Source organism: Sarcophilus harrisii, chromosome 2, assembly GCF_902635505.1.
Source record: "Sarcophilus harrisii chromosome 2, mSarHar1.11, whole genome shotgun sequence".
Taxonomy (NCBI): domain Eukaryota; kingdom Metazoa; phylum Chordata; class Mammalia; order Dasyuromorphia; family Dasyuridae; genus Sarcophilus; species Sarcophilus harrisii.
The window spans coordinates 590,026,430-590,046,695 of record NC_045427.1 but is presented as its reverse complement, the minus strand read 5'-3'; the positions used below and the strand labels follow the sequence as shown (position 1 = coordinate 590,046,695).

The 20,266-nt window shown below is 35.3% G+C and overlaps 1 protein-coding gene across 1 annotated transcript in view; it reads left to right on the top strand.

Annotated features, from left to right (window-relative positions):
- Positions 1–7,275, top strand: part of PIK3AP1 (phosphoinositide-3-kinase adaptor protein 1) — a 138,922-nt gene extending 131,647 nt beyond the window's left edge. The window contains exon 17 of the mRNA XM_003755200.4: positions 6,902–7,275. Within this exon, the coding sequence (XP_003755248.3) occupies positions 6,902–6,959 (58 nt within the window). The 3' untranslated portion in view covers positions 6,960–7,275. The remainder of the gene's footprint in view (positions 1–6,901) is intronic.
- The last annotated feature ends 12,991 nt before the right edge of the window (positions 7,276–20,266 follow it).

Here is a 20,266-nt window from a genome sequence, read left to right as displayed (position 1 = left end):
TTACTTGCTGTAATGTTCTCTTCTCTAAAAATATAATCGTTCTCTGGGAGCAGGTTTCTTGTGGGGCTTCTGGAGGCAACCTTCGTTTCAGTTCAGAGTAATAATAATCACTTCAAATACAGCCAGCTGTTAAAAGTCCAATCCTTTATTGTCTCCTTCCAAATAGCCTGGTTAACTTTCTTAGAGGCCTATCTCTCTCCTTGGTTCCGCTAGTCCTTTTTGCCTCTGCCAGCTTCAGCCTCTTGTTCCCTCTGAATCCAAAACCTCCAGCCACAGCACAATGGTGGAATATCAAATGGATCTGACTCCTCCTCTCCACTGAGAGAGTTGGCTTGTGGGAGCTCCTTATATATGATCTCTTAAAGGTGTGAACTCTAAAGGTGTGAGCTAAGTATAAGATAAGTACATTGTCTCTATCCATTCCAGTGACTTAGCACCTTGTTTCAAGTTTTGGCCCATAACATCTTGCCATCTTTATGGGATGAGAGGGAAGTAAGAGAAAGAGGGGGAAAATTTGGAACCCAAAGGTTTTTGTTTTTTGTTTTTTTAATTTATAGCTTTTTATTTAGAAGTTATATGCATGGGTAATTTTACAGCATTGACAATTGCCAAACCTTTTGTTCCAATTTTTCTCCTCCTTCCCCGCTCCCCATGGCAGGTTGACCAATACATGTTAAATATGTTAAAATATAAGTTAAATACAATATTAGTATACATGTCCAAACAGTTATTTTGCTGTTCAAAAAGAATTGGACTTTGAAATAGGGAACACAAAGTTTTACAAAGATAAATGATGAAAACAATTTTTACATGTATTTGAAAAAAATACTATTGAAAAAAAATTTAAATAAAGTAAAATAAAATAGTAGTACTACATGCTCCACTGGTTGAATAATGCACATGATAGTATTTCTGAGAATATAAAGCTCTATGTAAATATAAGGCATTGATTATTAATGTTGAAGTTGCTCTAAGCATATTGCTGTTCTTTTACGGATTTTTCCCACTAGTTTGTAAGCTTCATAAGGTCAAGGACTATTTTTATTTTTGCCTTTCTTTGGATCCCCAAGCTTTACAAGTGCCTGGAATATAATAAATGCTTAATAATGCTTGTTGGCCAGACATAGTGGCAGGATCTCTAATTTCTGCTACTGGGGAGACAGACTTAGTGGATCTTACCCAAGTTTAGAGATGGAGTAGCCATCTTCGGTGCCAGTCCACAGTGGAATGGTGCCATGAATGCCTTCTATACTTACTGTAGATGATTCTACACTGACTTAATCCTGGGTAAGCTAGGGAGATGCAGTCTCCAAGAAATTTGAAAGTCCTTGCTGATTGATTACTGATTTCATTCTAATGCTAAGAAATAAACTAACAAGGCATAGAATTTTAGGGCACTTTTCAAATGTAGTGTCCTACAAGCTATAAATGGTGAAATGCAAGAGTTTGTATGCTGTTTAATCCATCTATAGAGTTCCTAATGTCAGCAGGTATCTTCATAATCTCTTGGAAACTCCATAGTTCCCATTAACAACCCATATTTTAAAAATTTTCCAAACCAAATTTGAATATTTACTAAGTATCTTCTATGTGTAAAGCTCTGTGAATAATGCAACGAAGATTAAGACATGATCCCTAACTTCATGGAGTTTATAGCAAGATAGATAGCTAAGAAATAACAAACTAACTATGACAAAAAACAGAATACCAAAGTGCAGTATCACTAACAACATGTCTGGATGCATAGAAAATCGAGACATAAGTTCCTGCAAAGAGAAAATGACACGTAAGCTTATCCCTAAGATAAATCCTGAGGTTGACATAAGTTACATCACTAGGGCAAGAGTTTCTTCTCTCATCCTGATACATTCAGATTTTGAAGTTTTATATGGATGGTTCCTATTTAGGTTTATCAAGGGAAAATGCAAGCATTGTTCTAAATTAAATCAATAGTAACCTAATACTATAGTTGTAAATTTTAAGTGCAAAAAAATCTGACAATATAGATGCAGAATGAGGAAAATGCATTAGCTTCATGTATAGCAAGAAAAAGTAATGGGTTCTTTATTTGGTCCCTGAACTCATTATGAATGTGGCAATTATAATGCCATTGTGGAAGAAGATAACCAATATGGTACTACTATGTTGTATTAAAATGAAGGAACAGGGAAACAACCTTTTTTTGTCCTTTAAATTATTTAGAGACTTGTTAGAAAATTATGTACATGGAGCAGAAGAGGGGAGAGAGGTATGTTTGGAAATAAAAGATTTTATAGAAACTATTATATCAATAAACATGTTTAAAAAGAAAATTATGTCTAGATTAAGGGATTTAAGAAATTAGAGCAAAAAAGAAATTGGAAAGTATTAGAGAGAATAATTTTATAAAAAAGCTATAAAATGAGTGAAGAATAAGCCATCTGATGAAATGTTAATTATTTAAAATTTTTAGTGTGCTCATGGTAAGCACAAGACTAAAGGAAACCATGTAAAGCTATAGAAAAGGATAAAAAAGATATTAAAGAACAATAATTAACTATTGCATTGGTATTATATGAATTATTATTAGAATTTGCCAAATGCTTTTTCCTGTGAGATAGATAGGTGGTGCAAATATTTTTATACTCATTTTTCCAGACAGTGAAGTGAGGTCCAGAGAGGGAGAGGGACTTGTCCAAGATCACACAGTTAATGTCTTCCTGATGACAAGGTTCCCTTCCATCACCTTGCAGCTTTTTCAGAGATATTGTGAAGGATCTCGGAATAATTCTTGGCAAATACTTTGTGGGGTAAAGGTTTGTAAAAAGAAGTAAGAAAATGAAAATAAATTACATGGGCGTGGGGAATGGCAGGAACCATAAGAAAGGTCAGTTGTTATGCAAATATTTATTAAGCACTTGTTGTGTGGGGAAGGCTGGTAAGTGCTAGAAGAGATAAAAGAGAAACAGAACTTCATTTCTATCCCCATGAAACATTCTCAGAAGCCAAGTCTTAGAAGGGGGTATCTGAAGGGACAACAAGGTGAGGGGTTGAGGGACGTCCCAGGAAGGCAATAGGTCCAAGAAGGTCAAAGAATGTCTGTACTGTTACTTAGCAGGCACAAGATTTGGATCCTAGGAGTGGAGAAGTTATCCCTCTGTCCCCATGCAGCTGTCCCTCTGTTCCCATGCTTCTAGCTTTCCAGGACAGGAGAATTTGTATATGTGGTGGTGGTGGGGTGGGGTACTTTTCACTTTGAGGCCCATCTTCTGATAGGGTTGATTTTTTTTTTTTTGTTACTTAATGTCTAGAAGGAAGAGAGAAAGAATTCTTAAAGCAAAACTGTACTAATTAGTCTGTATTTGGTACCTTCTCACCTTTCTTTCATATCCCCTCTTTTGATATCTTTCAGCTAGAGATAATTAAGAGAAAAGGGGTCTTTCCCAGATCTCTGTCAGAGATTCTGTAAGGATAGGGTGTCCTAAGACTTGGGAATCTTTATCCTTCCTCAGGTACTCTGTACTTCAGGCTTATTCAAAGTCTAACAGCATCTTTTAGGTGGAAGAGCTAGCTTAGCCAATTGAGTCAAATGAGTAGATAGTTATTGAAGCATCAGAGATTTTGAGCTAGAAGAGGTTTAGGAGTCAACTATTCCTGAAGGGTCAAATTCAGGATAAGTGGCACACACAATTCCCTGGTGCAGCCCAAATTAAAATTAATTTATTAAAATGTAATTGGGCAATGTTTAACCAAATAAACAGAAATAAGGTGCAACACTAATAATGCTATTAATTAGCATTAGGGAGCCTAAGGGGGTACATTTCTCTTGCAATTTGGTGCCACTGATCTAGTCTAATCTGCTCTTGGAAAGGTTAAATGACTTAACCAAAGTGACATAGGGACAAGTAGTATTTGAACCCAGGATCTTGGACTCCAAAGCCTATGTTCTTTCCACTGAAGTATATTGTCTTAGTAAATGAATAGAATTAGAATATTAAGACTGAGAAAGCATATTTTCCTTCAGCCTGCTGTTAAGGAAACTTCCCCCGGCAAATGTAATGACTCCTTAAAGGTCACTGAGCTAATTTATGTCAGAGCTAATTCTAGAACCCATTTCTCTTAACTCCTGTTATGCCTACTGAGCCACACTGCCTAACATATTTTGTAATGTTTAGGTACAAATTATTTATTCATGTTAAATGAGATAACATATGTAAAACACTTTTTTAAACCTTGAAGTGCTATATAAATGCTAGATTTAATTTGTATTTTTAGCATTTTGCACTCGGGCTTAAAATAAGGCTAATACTTTTGTTATACCATTAAGCATCCTTATTAAAATATGAAAATGATCAGTGATCGATCACCCATCTTCAGGCATCAATTTTCCACAAATGTAATATTTTAATTACATACTTTCTGATATAGTATATAAATTATATGTCATCTATTATAAAACATGCTACTGGTTAAAGTTAATAAAATTTTCTGGAGTAGAATAGAAGACACCTGTCTAAGAAGGTATGGAGAAAAAAAGGAGACTTTCATGTATGCAATTGTTAAAGAGTTCTGAGGCTAGTTGGCAAAGGATAACAGAAATATTGGAGCAGCTAGGTGATAAAATAGATAGGGTACTGGACCTGAAATCAGACCTGAGTGCAAATCCAGTCTCCGATGCTTACTAGCTATGTGTCCCCTCACAAATCATTTAATCCCATTTGCCTAAATTTCCTCATCTGTAAAATGAGTGGAGACATTACTGCAGTATCTTTGGCAAGAAAATACCAAATGGGATCATGAAGAGTCATATATGGCTAAAACCGCTGAGAAATAAATCTGAAAGGTAGAGTTGACAAAGTTAATAGGCCATAGTCACACAAGAGTTTATGAAATCTTGTTAAAGGGAAGGAAAAATGAGAAAGAAGAGGATTCTATGACATTGGCAGCCAAATCAGAGATGGGTTTCATTTAAGTGTGCAAAATTATTTGTTCATGAGATTTAGTAAGAACATTATGAAAATGGGAGGAGAAATAAGACAAGGGAAATGATTGAAAATCTGATTCCAGTTTTAAAAAGTATTTTCAAAGAAGTTTAAATTGGTGAATTTGGGTTTGTTATGTTTGGGAAATGATAAATGTCATTAAATCTATTTGCAAGTATATACAGCATACAAATACTTTTGAATCCGTGATTGCATCAATCAATGTAGCTACCTTCTAAAGGGCAGATTGTAACCCATAATAAATATGCTTATTGGCAACCAAATATGTAAATAGCTCTTGTATATATATTTTTTTCAAATTCTCTGATCTACTTGTAAATCTTCAAGAAAAGAACACATAGCCCTCTCTCTTGAAGGCAGAAAACAAGGCTCCAGACACCATCTTAGCTCTAGAATTCTTTTGTATCCTGATTCTGTGTTATACTGTGCTATTTAAAAAGATCTTATTTTCAATGTAAAATTTATACACTTGATATTTAGGACAATGAAGTTGTCTATTATGTCCAACATAATTAAATAGGCATATGACAATGATGGACTTTGTTGTGTTGTCCTTCTTGTGCTTTTGAAACTTCTAATCTATATCCTAAAATAAAAGCCATCTATCATTTTCTAAACTGCTTAGTGAGTTTCCTTTCCTCATTTAAAAAAAAAAAATGTGCAAAAAAGAGTCTTTCAGTAAGCATTTGTTGAGTAATTCCTCCAACTGCAAATTCTGGGTATCCTAACAATTATGTGAAGGAGAATGATAATTAAGGAGTTTGATTGTACTCTCTCCAATTGTTGGCTAGTTTCCATCATAATTAAATATGCATGTTATAGCACATATGTGGAAACCTGCCCATTTGCAAATAGTTGATTTTATGAATAAATAGTCACTTGGACTTGACTCAAATTTGAAAAACCATTTATAGTAATTAAAAAAAATAGAAGCATGGCAAATGAGACTTTTAAGTAATATGAAATTAGTATGATAAACTAATCACAATAAATAGAACACAAGTATTCACCTTTGTCCCACTGCTGATATCAACAAAGTTCTAGAAATGTTTGTATTGGTAATAAGTCAAAAGAAATAAATTAAAAGCATGAACATAGAGATAATTTAATCTTTTTTTTTCCTTTTTGCCTATCTCCTAATGTGATGGTTTACTTAGAAAACCCTAGAGAATCAGCAGATTAACACACTCATACATTGTTTTTTATTGTCCAGTTAAATAGTTAGATACAACATAAATCTACAAAAAAAAAAAAAAATAAATAAAATAAAACAGAAGTTAATAGCAATCACCAAGCTGCTTCTGTGCAACATTTTTCAGTATGACTAAGATCAATCATCTAAGAGATAGAGGAATATTTTACTCTTCTAATGTAAGGTACACATAAAACAAGAGATGAAAGTAAAACCAAATGAATACAGAAAAGCAAAATACTCAGATTCTTGTATAAGCTTTCATTGCTGTAGCCGTCCTAGAACTCTAGGCTTATCCTATTCTTCTTTGTCTTTCTCTTCCTCTTTCTTCTCTACCTCCAACCCCATTCTTTTCAGTGAAGAAAATAGCGCCCCCTGTCCCTTTATTTTAATTAATCTTTTAGCCATGCCATAGGCTAAAACATTTTATTTTAATCTTGATTCATTTCTATTAAACTGATCTCTTACCCACTGGAGCTGCAGAATCGAAAAAAAAAATTAATATAAAAACACTGTCCTTAACTTTATTGCTCCTTTTTCTTTGTCTTAAAAAAACATGCACCAAACACATTCATGTACATATGGTCACAAGAAGTGGGTGTCAAAATGGGTATGCATGTTGTATAAACTGTTGTATGAGCATGCTGTACATACTGAGTTACATATTATAGATCTTTGGAGTCCATCTAATTGGTTTCTCAACCAGCTTTCTCTTTTTTCATTTCAGACCTCCTAGCAGAGAGAATTTCCATCCACCTCCACCAGTTCCACCAAGAGGTCGCTGACTCCTCTACTATCTTCTTTATAAAAGACTTTGGAAGAAAAGCAAGTGATTTCCAGCTCCTTAATGATGTCATCACTGATTTAATGTTGGACTGTACTCTGAGATTTCTCCTGGCCTTAAGATGTATTCCATAGTCAGACTATCTCTGAAGGGACTCCTTAGCTGGCAAAGACTGGGAAGGCAGGAACTTCATTTCCTCTTAAACAAGTTCCTTGTTCCCTAGAAGACAGAAGACTTCGTTGGAATACGTGCTTTTCACTAGGAGGTCTAAAAAAAACACCCTAAGAATATTCATAAAAATGCGGTTTTAAATTTTATTTTACTGACATGTTCTTTTCATACATCTTCAGAATATTCATACATAAAATAAGTTGCTAAGTAAGGATTACAGCAAGCGAGAGTATTCTGCACATAAATCTCAAAGGTTTGAACTTATAAATACCCATTTGCTTTTAAAAAAACAATATTTTTCAGTGAACATTTGAGTTATATTAAGGGATCTTGAACCAAGAGTATAAGGACTCATTAATAATAATAGTGATAATAGCTGGGATTTGTGTAGCGTTTTAAGTTTTACAAAACATTTTACAAATATCTCATTTTATTTTCATAACAATCCTGGGAGGGAGGTGCTATATTATTTCTATTTTACAGATGAGCAAACAGAGGCAGACAGAATCTACTCAGGGTCAAATTTGAACTCCAGTCGTTGGGACTTTGGGTCCAGTGCTCTATCCACTGCACCACTTACCTGCAGAGATGCCACTCAATACTCTGAGTCTTAGAGACGGAGAGTATCCTTGACTTCTCTGCCATTTTCAAGCCAGGAATGGTAGAAGAGATCCCACAATAAGTTTGGGTTTCTCTGCTTTCACTATTACTGGATTGAGCAAGATGCTACTTTCTATGGGAGAAGGGAGATTGTTTTATATGGGCGGGGGAATAAAAGCATTAGGGATTTTTTTTTTTTGCTTATTAATAATGATGGTGATGATAACTGACAACTATATAGCACTTTATGTTTGCCAAAAGCTTTTCATGCACTATCTTGTGGGCCTTCCCCAACAACCCTGTGAGGTAAAACTACACGTATTACTATTCCTATTTTCCAGAGGAGCAAACAAAGTTTCAGAGATCAGTGACATAGTCACATGACTAATGAGTGACAGAGGTGGGGAACTGGATGCAGGTTTAAGCATGTTCCTATTCTACACTTCCAAGTCATATATTTCCATCTCAAAGTAAGCAAATTTGAGCATCTTACTTTATTTAAATCGAGAATATAAATCAGTATTCCTATCCCCCACTTTGCACATTCCTATAAACCATATTAGAATTATTTTAGGCTTAGAAATCTCATCCTGTTCCTTGAACTCTAAACCTCTTATTCTGGGCTCTGTCAATTTCTTTTTAACTTTGTTCCCTCCCCTATTCATGTGCATATATTCGAATAACAATAGTATTAAAATTCTGAACAATTATGTTTTGCTGGACGAATCTTTAATGACAAAATGCTCTTTATTTCTTCAATCATCCTTCCAGTTTCACTTATTCTGTTACAGGGCAGACAAAGACCTTTGTTGATTTGACTTATGTCCAAGTTGTTGATTCTTCCTCAACAATAATTTTGTTAAATTACAAGACAAAATGCTAAACACCCTCCTTTGGTTCAGAATAACTTGGTGAGCATGGGAGGGTATGATTTGGAATAAACACAGTCTAGGTTTTCTGATCCTTTTAGACATTAAAACTGACTGACTGCTGACTGTCTCATTTTTTTAGATGAAGCATTTTTGAGGACTTATTACCCAAATGCAGTCAAAGAGTTGTCTAATAACCTGTAAGGCTTAGAGAGATAAAATGACTTATTTATGGTCAGAGAGCAAAAATATCTCAAAAATAGGATTTGAACCCAAGCCTTCTGGCTCTTAAGATAGAATTCCATTTTCTGGGCTGCTTCTCTTAGATGTTAGTGGGCAACCCATGAGGGTTTGGGGGAGCTGTCTTTTTAATGCTCTTTAATACATTAAAAATGTTCTTTTTATTGCTTTTTAATGTTCATACATTAGCCTGCCACTGGTGTGCTTCCCATTATGATTATCAATTGATAATAATTAGTCAGATGGAAGCTCTATTCTTCATTCCTCACTTGCCCACCCTAAAGTAATTTCCTCTCAGAGATTTGGCTGGAATTAAATCAATTTTGACCTTTCTCTTCAGGGGAAATATGTCACCACAGAATACAAAGGGAAATTAAAGTGGTGATGTGATAGGATTGCTTCTGTCTTTTTCTTTTTAAGAATTCAGAAATTGAAGACTTGGGATAGCTAGAGAAGACTTTTTAACATGGTCAAACTCAGCTTTGTTGTCACCTCTTATTTCCTCATTCCTGTCACAGGCTAAATAAGATTGAGCAAGTACCATGAACTTTCAAATTTGGGGAGCTGGGGAAGGCTTCATCAGGAATTTCCTATCCAGGTAAAGACAGGAATTGTCCTGTTTTAAGCCAAGGCTTAATCTGTACCCAAGGCATGCATGGAGCTGGAAAGGCCAGAGGCAAAAAAAAGCAGAAGCTAGGTCAAAACCATAGATCAAATCAAGTGAAAGAAAAGGAGTGAGAAGTGAAGTCTGGGGTCAGGTTGCAGGGCTTTGTTACCAAGAATAAGAGGTGGGTGTGCTTTAGTGCACAGAGTGATGGACTCAAGGACTCCAAGACAATCTCCAACACGATTTATATGACCTCAGGCAAGTCACCACTACTCTGAGCCCACATTATTGCTCTGTAAAATAACTGGAGGGAAGAGTGAATATGAGCTTAATCTATAATTCTCTGGTTATGGAGTTGGATAACAATGCTATACTTAATATTCTGTGGGCCCCTTTTATGTTTCTATGTCTTGCCTCTTAAGTGGTAGCTAATGTCACTGCCATTTTCCTATCCTAAGCTAGCTATAAAGAAATGGTATCTAAAATAGCCAATGTAATTGTCTCTGCCACCAACTCACTGACTTAAGCTTCCAAATCGATGTTTAATAGCCTGTATTTTAGTTTTTTTAATTAGTCTGAAAATACATGAATTTGAGGTTAGCTACAACAGATGATGTGAATGAAACACTTTATGTGTATACACAAAAGGCTATGTGCACATTATTTTGGTTATTGTTATAATCAAATAATAATAGCTAGTATTTATTATATAATACTCAAAGATTTCCATAGTGCTTTACAAAGATTAGCTCATTTTATCCTCATAACCATCTTGGGTGATAGGTGCTATTAAGAGCCCCATTTTACAGATGATAAATGGAGGCAGATAGAGGTTAAATGATTTGCCCAGGGTCACAAAGATAATGTCAGAGACTAAATTTGAATTCAGATCTTCCTGACATTGGGCCCAATACTCTACCAATCATACCATCCAGCTGCCTTTTATCTGTTAAGAGTAACAAAATTAATCTGACTTTTAATGTTATAAATAATCATCATTGTGCCTTATAATAATTAACACAATAAGAAAATGAATATAATTGGTATTTTACATACATAAGCCAAATTCTTAGCATTTTTCTTGATTTGTTTTCTGATATCCATAAAGGGCCATGGATGGTTTTTCCTAATAGTCCTATATCATCTCTGATCCTCACCTTTTTTTTTTTTAACCTCCCAGTTGACAAAGAGCTTTTTTCACAATACCTCTGGGAGGTATTTTGCATAAATACTATTATTATTCTCATTTTACAGAGACAGGAAACAAGTCACAAAAAGATTGTTACTTTCCCCAATCATCACACATCTTTTCATTTGAATCCAGGTCTTTGACTCCAACTTCAGTATTCTTTCCATAACATTACTGTCACATTTTACAAAGTATTGGACAGGAACTCCTAACAGCATGTGGTTGCTTATGGTTGGAGGCTAAAATTCACTAGACTTCTTCCAAGAATATCTGACGGATCTTTAAGCAGTTCCTCATTTCTAATCTGAAGTGATCAGGCTCAAGTATTCTGGGAATCCAAACCCTAGAAAAAGTGGACATTCTGGCCATAGTGCTCTGATTAATTATTTTAGAGATTTTTAAGCTCCCTTCCTATGCTAACTTCACCTTTGGTGTGAGAGCTTGACTAGTCTTTTTTTCTTTAATCAGGAATAATTTAATTACTTGAATTTGACATCCAGAAGCTAAAAAATTACTACAAATTTGTAAGAGCAACCAGTATCCAGAATTGCAAAAGTAAAGAGCATTTTACAAAAAAAGAAAATAAATTTTAAATGTGAAACATTCAACATCATTATTGATCAGAATACCATTGAACACCCATTTTGGGCTTCTTACCAAGTTCTCTCTTTGCTGTTAATTTTTTTCCCCTATATTTGCAAAATTCTTTTTTTTTCCTAAATGGAAAAGGTAATTTTTTTCATAAAGATGGCATTTATCTGAAGGTTCAGGAGAGCCATAAATCAGATATTATGAATCAATGACAAAGTAGTTATTGAACTTCTGTTCCTACTAAGTTCCAAGTGCTATACTCAGCACTAGGGATAACAATTAGAAAAAGAGAATTTATCGTCAAGTTCACACTTGGGGAGAAGACAAAATATTAGAGAGTTCAGCTGTAACGTAAATGTAAAGACTTAAAAATCCTAAGTCCTAAAAGCCATAGGAGCAGACTGCATGGCCCAGGCAGGCATCTGAGTATCAGTAGGTCAGATCATAGTGGGGGAAACTATAGGGCATATAAGCAAAGAAAGTAGTAAAGCCAGGAAATCCTTAGTAAATAGCAACAGGGCAGATGGCAAGGTTTGTTTCACACAATTCGTCTTACCTGCAGGAAAAGTTGGTGACTCTCATTAACCCAAGCTATTTGAGCAGTCAAGCAGTCTAGACTGATTCCTGGGTGGTCTAGGACAAGAGTTGAGCAAATCATGAGTTCAGTTGTATCTGACAAGAGAGAAAGCTATCTGCCTTTCTCTTAGTAGACCAGTTAGATTAATTTTTTTTACAGTTGTTTAGAGTACGCATTTCTTTTTGTTTGTATTATTTAAAATTTTTAAATAGCACATGGAAAAAACAGAGAAAGCATATGAATATATGCCAAAGGTAGCCATGGAATATACCTCCAACATAAAGGGGAAAATGGTAAAGAGGAAATGATTTGGAGACTATATTGTAGGTTTAAACAGAGTAATACTTTAAACAAAATTGCATCATCTGTAAGTATTGGTTGAGTCTTCTCACTGCTTCCTAGTAATTTCTCTTTGCCCAGCCCTTTTTTAGAGCTGCTCACTCACCTTTGGTGACTATCTGACTCATTTAACTCTTACCTGTGGCTCCAAGAAGCTATAATAGCATATGCAGTGGCCATACCCCAGTGAAACCATCTCAGCAGATGCTGGTGAACCAGATTATGGGTAGTCAATGGGCCTCAAACCCGATGGTGAAGTAGGGGGATGTCTGTTCCAAACATATGAAGCTGGAATGGTGGGATGAATTTGTTCCTATAGTCATAAAGGTGGCTGAAGCAGGCCGTTGGTTAGACATCAGAGCCACCAAGGTCATCCACTGCATCTCAGGCCATTCATTGCCAGGTATCTAGACTTTTGCCTTGCCACTGCACTTCAATGATTCAGGAAGAGAGAGTGAGGACTTCTTGTAACTCTGCCCCACTTAAATCCAATTCACCTACAAGCCAAGACAACACCCTATGATATAATTGTTCATCTTCGAAAACAAAGGACAAAACAAGTTGCATAATCATAGCTAATTGGAGAAATGATGGCAAAAAGTAGGTAGGCTCTGGATCTTAGATATCTTGGAATCTTTAGACAAAGATGTGGAAGCCTGGAGGAAAAGGACAAGACCTCTGCTTAGTTTTCTGGATAGGCAGTTCTATGATTAGATCTGCTAGGCTTTAGTCCCCAGGGCTTTAAGTAAAAGATAAATGTCCTGTTCCTTAGGATCAAGCCCCATTCTATTTCCAACAGCTCCTAGGAATAGGTCTTAGGCATCTCAGCTGTTAAATTCTAAATCTATCCATCCATCCATCCATTAATTTGTTATACTTAGTTGGCTCTGGCAACTGGGATCCCCAGAGATTGGCTACCACATTTCCCCTCAAAAATCTAAAGTGGTAGGATTTCAGGAAGATGGTGGGATAAGTCAGAAAATTCCAAGCACTCCAGATTTCTCCCATAAAAATATTGCACCTCAGGATGAACATAAACCACTGAAAAACTAGTAAGACTTGGGGCAGAACAGGGATATTCCTAGGACAACTGAATAAGCCCCACTGACAGACTGTAGGATGGGAGGATTAACTGATAAGTATAGAAGCCCCCAGGCTAGCTCCTCTGAAATAGCAATTGGGGAACCTTGGAGCTAGCTGGGTTAGGAAGTAGAGCCCAGGAATTTTCACCTTCCTAACATCTCCCCAGAGGTTTAAGTCTGGGAAAGATTGAGAGAGAACCTCTTATGATTTGAAAAAAAAAAAAAGCCAGTCCCAGCTGTGCTGCTATTATGTGGCCCTGGGCAAGAAAAGAACCAGCACACCTGGTGAGTGCAGAAGCCATGGAGCAGGGAGCCTGATGACTGCCTGTACTTTTATAAAGAGGATGGAGTTCTGGTTTTAAGTTCCAGGTCAGAAAGTGGGTGGGGAGGAACTGAAGGAAGACCTGAAGCCAGAGGCACCATATCACCCCCATCCCAGTACTAGAGGTGATAATATTAAATTATTAAATGAGTAGGCAAAGCAGAAAAAGACCCAACCATAGAAAGTTACTATGGGAATAGAGAAGACCAGGGCTCATCTTCAGAAGATACTGAAGTTAAAATCTTCCCTACTCTTTTTAAAATGGCTATTTGCCCAAAAATAATTTATAGAAGAAATAAAAGACTGTAAAAATCAAATGAGAGATTGAGGAAAAAAAATTTTTAAACAGAAACCAAGAAAAAAGATTATGGAAAAGTCAACCAACTAGAAAAAGAGATCCAGAATCTCAAAGAAGAAAATGACTCTTTGAAAATCAGAATTGGGCAAGGGAAAAGCAGTGAAGTTGAGACCAAGAAATGATAAAAGAAAATATAAGAAAAAAAAAACAGAAAAAGTGAAACACTTAAAAAGAAAAACATTTGGGGAATAGATCAAGTAGAGAAAACAAAATAATTGGACAACTTAAAGCTATGGCCAAAAAAAAAATCTTGACACAATAATACAAGAAATTTTTTAAAAATTAGAAAATTATCTTGAAGTGATAGAACAAGAAAGGGAAGTAGAAAAAGTACCAATGACCTGTAAGAGATTCTACAAGGAAAATAGAAATATCATTGCTAAATTTAAAACTTCCAGGTTAAAGAGAAAATTTTACAAGCAAAACTAAACTCAATTCAAATATGCTGGTGCTTTAAGAATTGTAGAGATACAATAAAAGATGGCTGCTCCTAGAATACTATATGTCAACAAGCAAAAGTATTAGGGTTATGGTTGAAAATAATAATCCAGCAAAATTATAATATTGAATGAAAAGACATTCAATTAATTTACTACAGATTTTTAGGATTTTGTCTTAAACTTGAACTCAATAGGAATTTACCATGTGAAACCAACATCAAAGACTAATTTCAAGGAACTAAAGGACAAATTGTTTTATACATGGAAATGTTAAGTACATGTTTGACAGTAATTGGGTAGTCCAAAAGAAACACTGGGGTAAAGCTGTGTATTATGTACTCTAAAAAGTAAAAATATCTAGGAAAAGATAAAAATTCCATATAAATGAGGTGATAGCAAGAACCAAAACAGTGAAATGGATGGGAGGAAGATAGGTGATAGTTTTGAAAAACTACTTAAATTGGGAATAGGTTAAAGAGGGAACCATACACACACACACACACACACACACACACACACACACACATACACACACATATACCAAGAAGGGTATAGCACTCTAAAATCTATAAAGAAATAAGGGGGAAGGAAATAGGATAACTTAGGAGTATAGAAGGGTATGTAGATGAATGGGATAAGGTATGTAGATTAATAGAAAAGGAATAATGGGGGAGAAGAGGATAAAGTGGAGTAGAGAATGGAGTTTAGATTAATAGGGAATGGGATAAAGTACGTAGACTAATAGGAATAGGATAAAGAAGGAGGGAAAAGGTGGGGAGGTGGCAAGGAGGTTAAGTAATAGCAAGGCATATTAACAGATAAAGGTAGGGGAGTTAGCAGGAATAGGAAATGAGATATACACAAACATAGCAATAATCAAGTCTATTAGAAAATAGCACCCCATATGAAAGTAAAGAAAAAAGAAAAAAGGAAGCCCTTGTAATAAATATACATGGTCAAATATAACAAATTTCCACACTGATTATGTCCAAAGAGTAAAATCTCAGTCTGCCCCTTGAGTCCATCACCTGAAAGCCTGCTTTATCATTACTTTGTGGGAATTGTAGTTGGTCATCATATTGATCAAAATTCTTAAGTTTTTCAAAGTTGCTTGTCTTTTATATATTGTTATTTTACAAATTGATCTCCTTGTTCATTCTCCAGTTGATGGGTACCACCTTAATTTCCAGCCTAACATGATTCTATCATTCTAAGCCTTCAGCATTTAGTCCAAAGGCTATGAAGGACTGATTAATTGAGATGTTGTTCCTAAGGTAGCAAGATGGGGTAGTTTCAACCTTCTTATACAGTATGTAAGGATCATTAAAACAGTGTAGTTCAGGTTAAAAAAATTGATCAGTGAAATGGATTAAGTAAACAAGTCTTATACACAAATATAATAGGGTATCAGCTAAACTCAGGGACACTTAATACTGGGTTAAGAATTCCTTGTTGGACAAAAATTACCTGAAAAAATTGGAAAATATTCTGGTAGTAGTTAGGTTTAAATAACTATATCATACCACATACCGTCATAAACTCCGTAACACCTAAATATACAGGGTCGTGGCATTAAAAAATTGTAAAACAAAGGAAGGAGACATCTTTCACCACTATGATTAAGGACAGAATTCTTACCTAAATGAAGGACAGAAATTATTAAAAAAGATAAAATCAATTTTGTTTAAAATTTAAAAGCTTCTACACAAGCAAAATAAACGCAGTTAAATTATGTCCAAAGGTGATAAATCTTTGCATACCCTTACTGGATCTGTATCTCAAAAAGGTCATAAGAAAGGGAAAAAGACCCACATGTGCAAAAATATTTGTAGCAGCTCTTTTTGTAGTGGCAAGAAACTGGAAACTGAGTGGATGCCCATCAGTTGGGGAATACTTCAATACAATATGGTATGTGAATGTAAGGCAGTATTATTGTTCTATAAGAAATGATAAACAGGCTGATTTCAGAAAGGCCTGGAAAGACTTACATGAACTGATGTTAAGTGAAGTGAGCAGAACCAGAACATTGTACACAGCAACAAGAAGACCAGTATGATGATCAAGAGTCTTAACTCTTCTCAACAATACAGTAATCTAAGACAATTCCAATGGACTTGTGATGGAAAATGCCATTCATATATAGAAAAAGAACTATGGAGAATGAATGCAAATCAAAGCATACTGTTTTCACTTTTTCTTCCTTTCTTGTAGTTTTCTCTTTTATTATGATTTTTCTTTCACAACATGACTAATATGGAAATTTAAAATGATCGCACATGTGTAACCTATATCAGATTGCTATGTGTACTGGGGAGGGGGGAGGTAAGGAAAGGAGTTAAAAAAATGCGTGGAACTCAAAAATCTTACAAAAATGAATGTTGAAAACTATCGTGTAATTGAAAAAAATAAAATACTATTAAGTGGGGAAAATGCAGTCAGAGTCAGATGGAAAACAATTTGAAAAAAATAGAACAAATTTATCAGATAAAGGTCCAATATACTAGGAAAAGATTAAAACATCAATGAGCCTATATATATAGATATATATCTATATATATCTATATGCACATACAGTATAAATATAAAGTAGATGAAAAAACTTTAGAGAAGACTATAGAAGAAAAAGACCCATTTTTTCCCCATAGATAGATAAGTGGTCAAAGAAGTTAAACAGTTCTGAAATGAAAAAAAAAAAAGGAAACCAATTGTTTTTTATATCTATTATTTTTGTTCTTATCCCTCTCAATCCAACCTCCCCTAACATATCACTCTAAAGCTACTCCCTCCAGCCATGTAAAACCTAAAGTGCCAGGCACATAGTAAGGGCTTGCTCAATTCTGGTTGACTAATTTCCAGTCTTCTTTTAAATGCTTAAAACTTTTTCTTTCATACTACCTCCATCTTCTTGCATTCACTGAGAGTTGTTTCCTCCTAAAGATGCTACTTCCCTGGCTATTCTTCCCAGCACTCGTTACACATTTTTCATGTCCCAACACACAGCTTATGATGGGAGAACACTCCTAGCTTCCCACTGCCACTTTCACACTTGCCCTCTACCATGATCATTCAGTAACCTCTCGTCTTTTGATTTTCATTCAATCGATGTTTATTACCCAAGCAAGATTCTGGTACCTGTAACCATCAACCTACTAGTATACTCCTTTCCTCAGTGAGTTCTGTGCTTACAATTTCTCTCTTCTCAACTTTTGCATTCGTGTGAGGGTACTTCAACACATATATTGACAGTCACTCAATATGACAGTTTTTCAATTTACTTATTCCTCCACTTGACCTCAACTACACACAGAAATAGTTATACCTTGATCTTATTATCATGCAAGAGTTCTACTACTATAATCATGAACCATGAAATTCCTTTATCTGATCAGAATCTATGGTCATTTTACCTTTATCTTTGTCTTGCAGCCCTTAATCATGTTCTTTATTCTTACCATGACCTTCAATATCTCCTCTCAGTTCTTTTCCCTGGAATTACTTGAATTACTTCCACCATCTTCTGCCTTCACTTCTACTCACATGCTATTGAAAAAAGCTGGAAAAGATCACATAACTGTGCTTTTTGGTCCTCTACAAATGTATGCTACATAATCTCAACTGAATTTGCATTATGGCAAGGCATACAACTTGCTAATTAATTCACTATTCCATTCACTCAGTAACTTTTCGAAGCTTTTTCATCTATTCTCAAATCTTTCAGGGTTCTCTAATTTCTCAGTTAAGAAATTTGCCTAATATTTTACTGAAAACATTGAAACACATTTGCCCAAAGCAACCTCTTACCTCTCCTCCTCCTCTCATATTATTCAGATATTTTCAACACTATCTCCTTTCACTTTGCCTCAAATGAAGAAATGGGCCATGTCTGCATGTCCAAATGAGCCATTCCATCCAGTCTTCTCCAACAGATTATCCCCTCTGTCATCTCCAATATCTGCTTCATCTCTCCTCTACTGGATATTTCCCTGCTGCCTACAAACATACTCATGTCTTCCTCTTCTTCAAAAATTTCTAGTTCCTGCCATTTCCATTATCTACTATACTCTAGTTCTCATCCCTTTCAAGCTAAGTTCCTTAAGAAAGTAATCTACAATTAATGCTGCCACCTGCTTTCCTTTTTCTTTTTAACTCTCTTTATTCTGGTTTCCCACACTATCACTCAATTGAAACAACTTTCTACAAAGTTACCAAAGATCTTTTAATTGCCGAATCTCAGGACTTTTCAAATTTCATCTTTTCCTTAATCTTAAATTTCTCTGATGGCTTTTGATTAATTATCCTATTCTTATTGATGCCCTCGTTTCTCTAGGATTTCATGACATTGCTTTTTCTTGGTTGATTTCTTTTCTGGATAATCTTTCTTAAATCTTGTTCATTAACCTTGGGTATTAGCCATCACTCTTTCTAGGGACCTCCTTTCCCTCCATATTATCTTACTTGGTGATCTCATCAGCTTTCATTAATTCAAATTATTATCTCTATGCAGATGATTCTCAGATGTTTATCCATTACTAACCTCTTTTCAGACTTCCAAGTTCATATCTCTAATTGCCGATTGGTCAAGAACTGGATATTTCATAGTCATCTTAAACTTGACATGTCCAAAACTGAACTCACTATCTTCCTCTCTTTCTAATTTCCTTATTACTGTTTTGATTACTATCATTCTCCTAATCACCCAGGCTTGCAACCTAGGTGTCATCCTTGATTCTTAATTCTGCCTTACCACTGCCATTACCCCATATCCAATCAGTTGTCAAGTCCTGTTGAATTGACCTTATTGACATTTCTCACATACACTGCCTTCTTTCCTCTGACAGCCACCACCCTTGTGTAAATGTTCATCATCTTATGTCCAGGAGATTTTCCATTCAGCTGTCGGATTGATCTTCCTAAAGCACATGCGTGACCATGTTATCGCACTATTCAATAAACTCCAGTGGCTCCCTATTGTCTTCAGGTTCAGGTATGAAATCTTCTGTTTGGTTTTAAGACGTCCCAGAACCTGACTTTTCTCTGCCTTTCTAATCTCCTTACATCTTCCTTCCCTCTATAATCAGGGTGATTTACAATCCAGTGATATTGGCTACCTTGCTGTTCCAAGAACAAGACTCTCCATCTCATGATTGTGCATTTTTGCCAGTTGTCCCTCATGCCTGAAAGTCTTTCTTTCCTCACCTCTGCCTCTTGCCTTCTCTAGCTTCCTTCAAGTATTAGGTAAAGTCAAGGAGCCTTTCCTGGTTTTTCTTAGTATTATCTCTTTCAGAGCTTATATCCAATTTATCATATATATATGTGTGTGCATACATATATATCTTGTTTTGTACATAGTTGTTTGTATATCATATCTCTCATTAGACTGAGGTCCTTGAAAGCAGGGACTGTTGATTTTTTGTGTGTGTTTCTTTGTTTCTTCAGTGCATAGCAAAGGTGATAGAAGAGGAAAATAAAGATTACTAGAGGACTTGTGGGGGACTATCATATTAGGGCACTGTTTTAGACCTGTGAATTAGTTCAACCATTTTAGAAGATGATTTGGAACTACTCCCCCAGTCACTAAACTACATAATCCTATGACTAAGAATACTATTAGGCATATACTCCAAAAAGGTCAGGAACCAAAGGAAGGAATCTTATATATAAGAATATTTATGGCAGCACTTTTTGTTGAGGTAAAGAACTGAAAACAAAACAGCAACTAAAAATTTTAATGCTCTATATGACATGATTTATATTATGAAACATTCACAGAAATATAAAGACATTTAAACTGATGTGGAGTAAAGTTTCCAAAACAAGGAAGACAACATACAAGATGGAAAAGGAAATGTAACTCTGAATGATTCCAGAACTTTGATATATCATTATCTTCAGAAGACTGATAATGAAGCATATTTTCTACCTA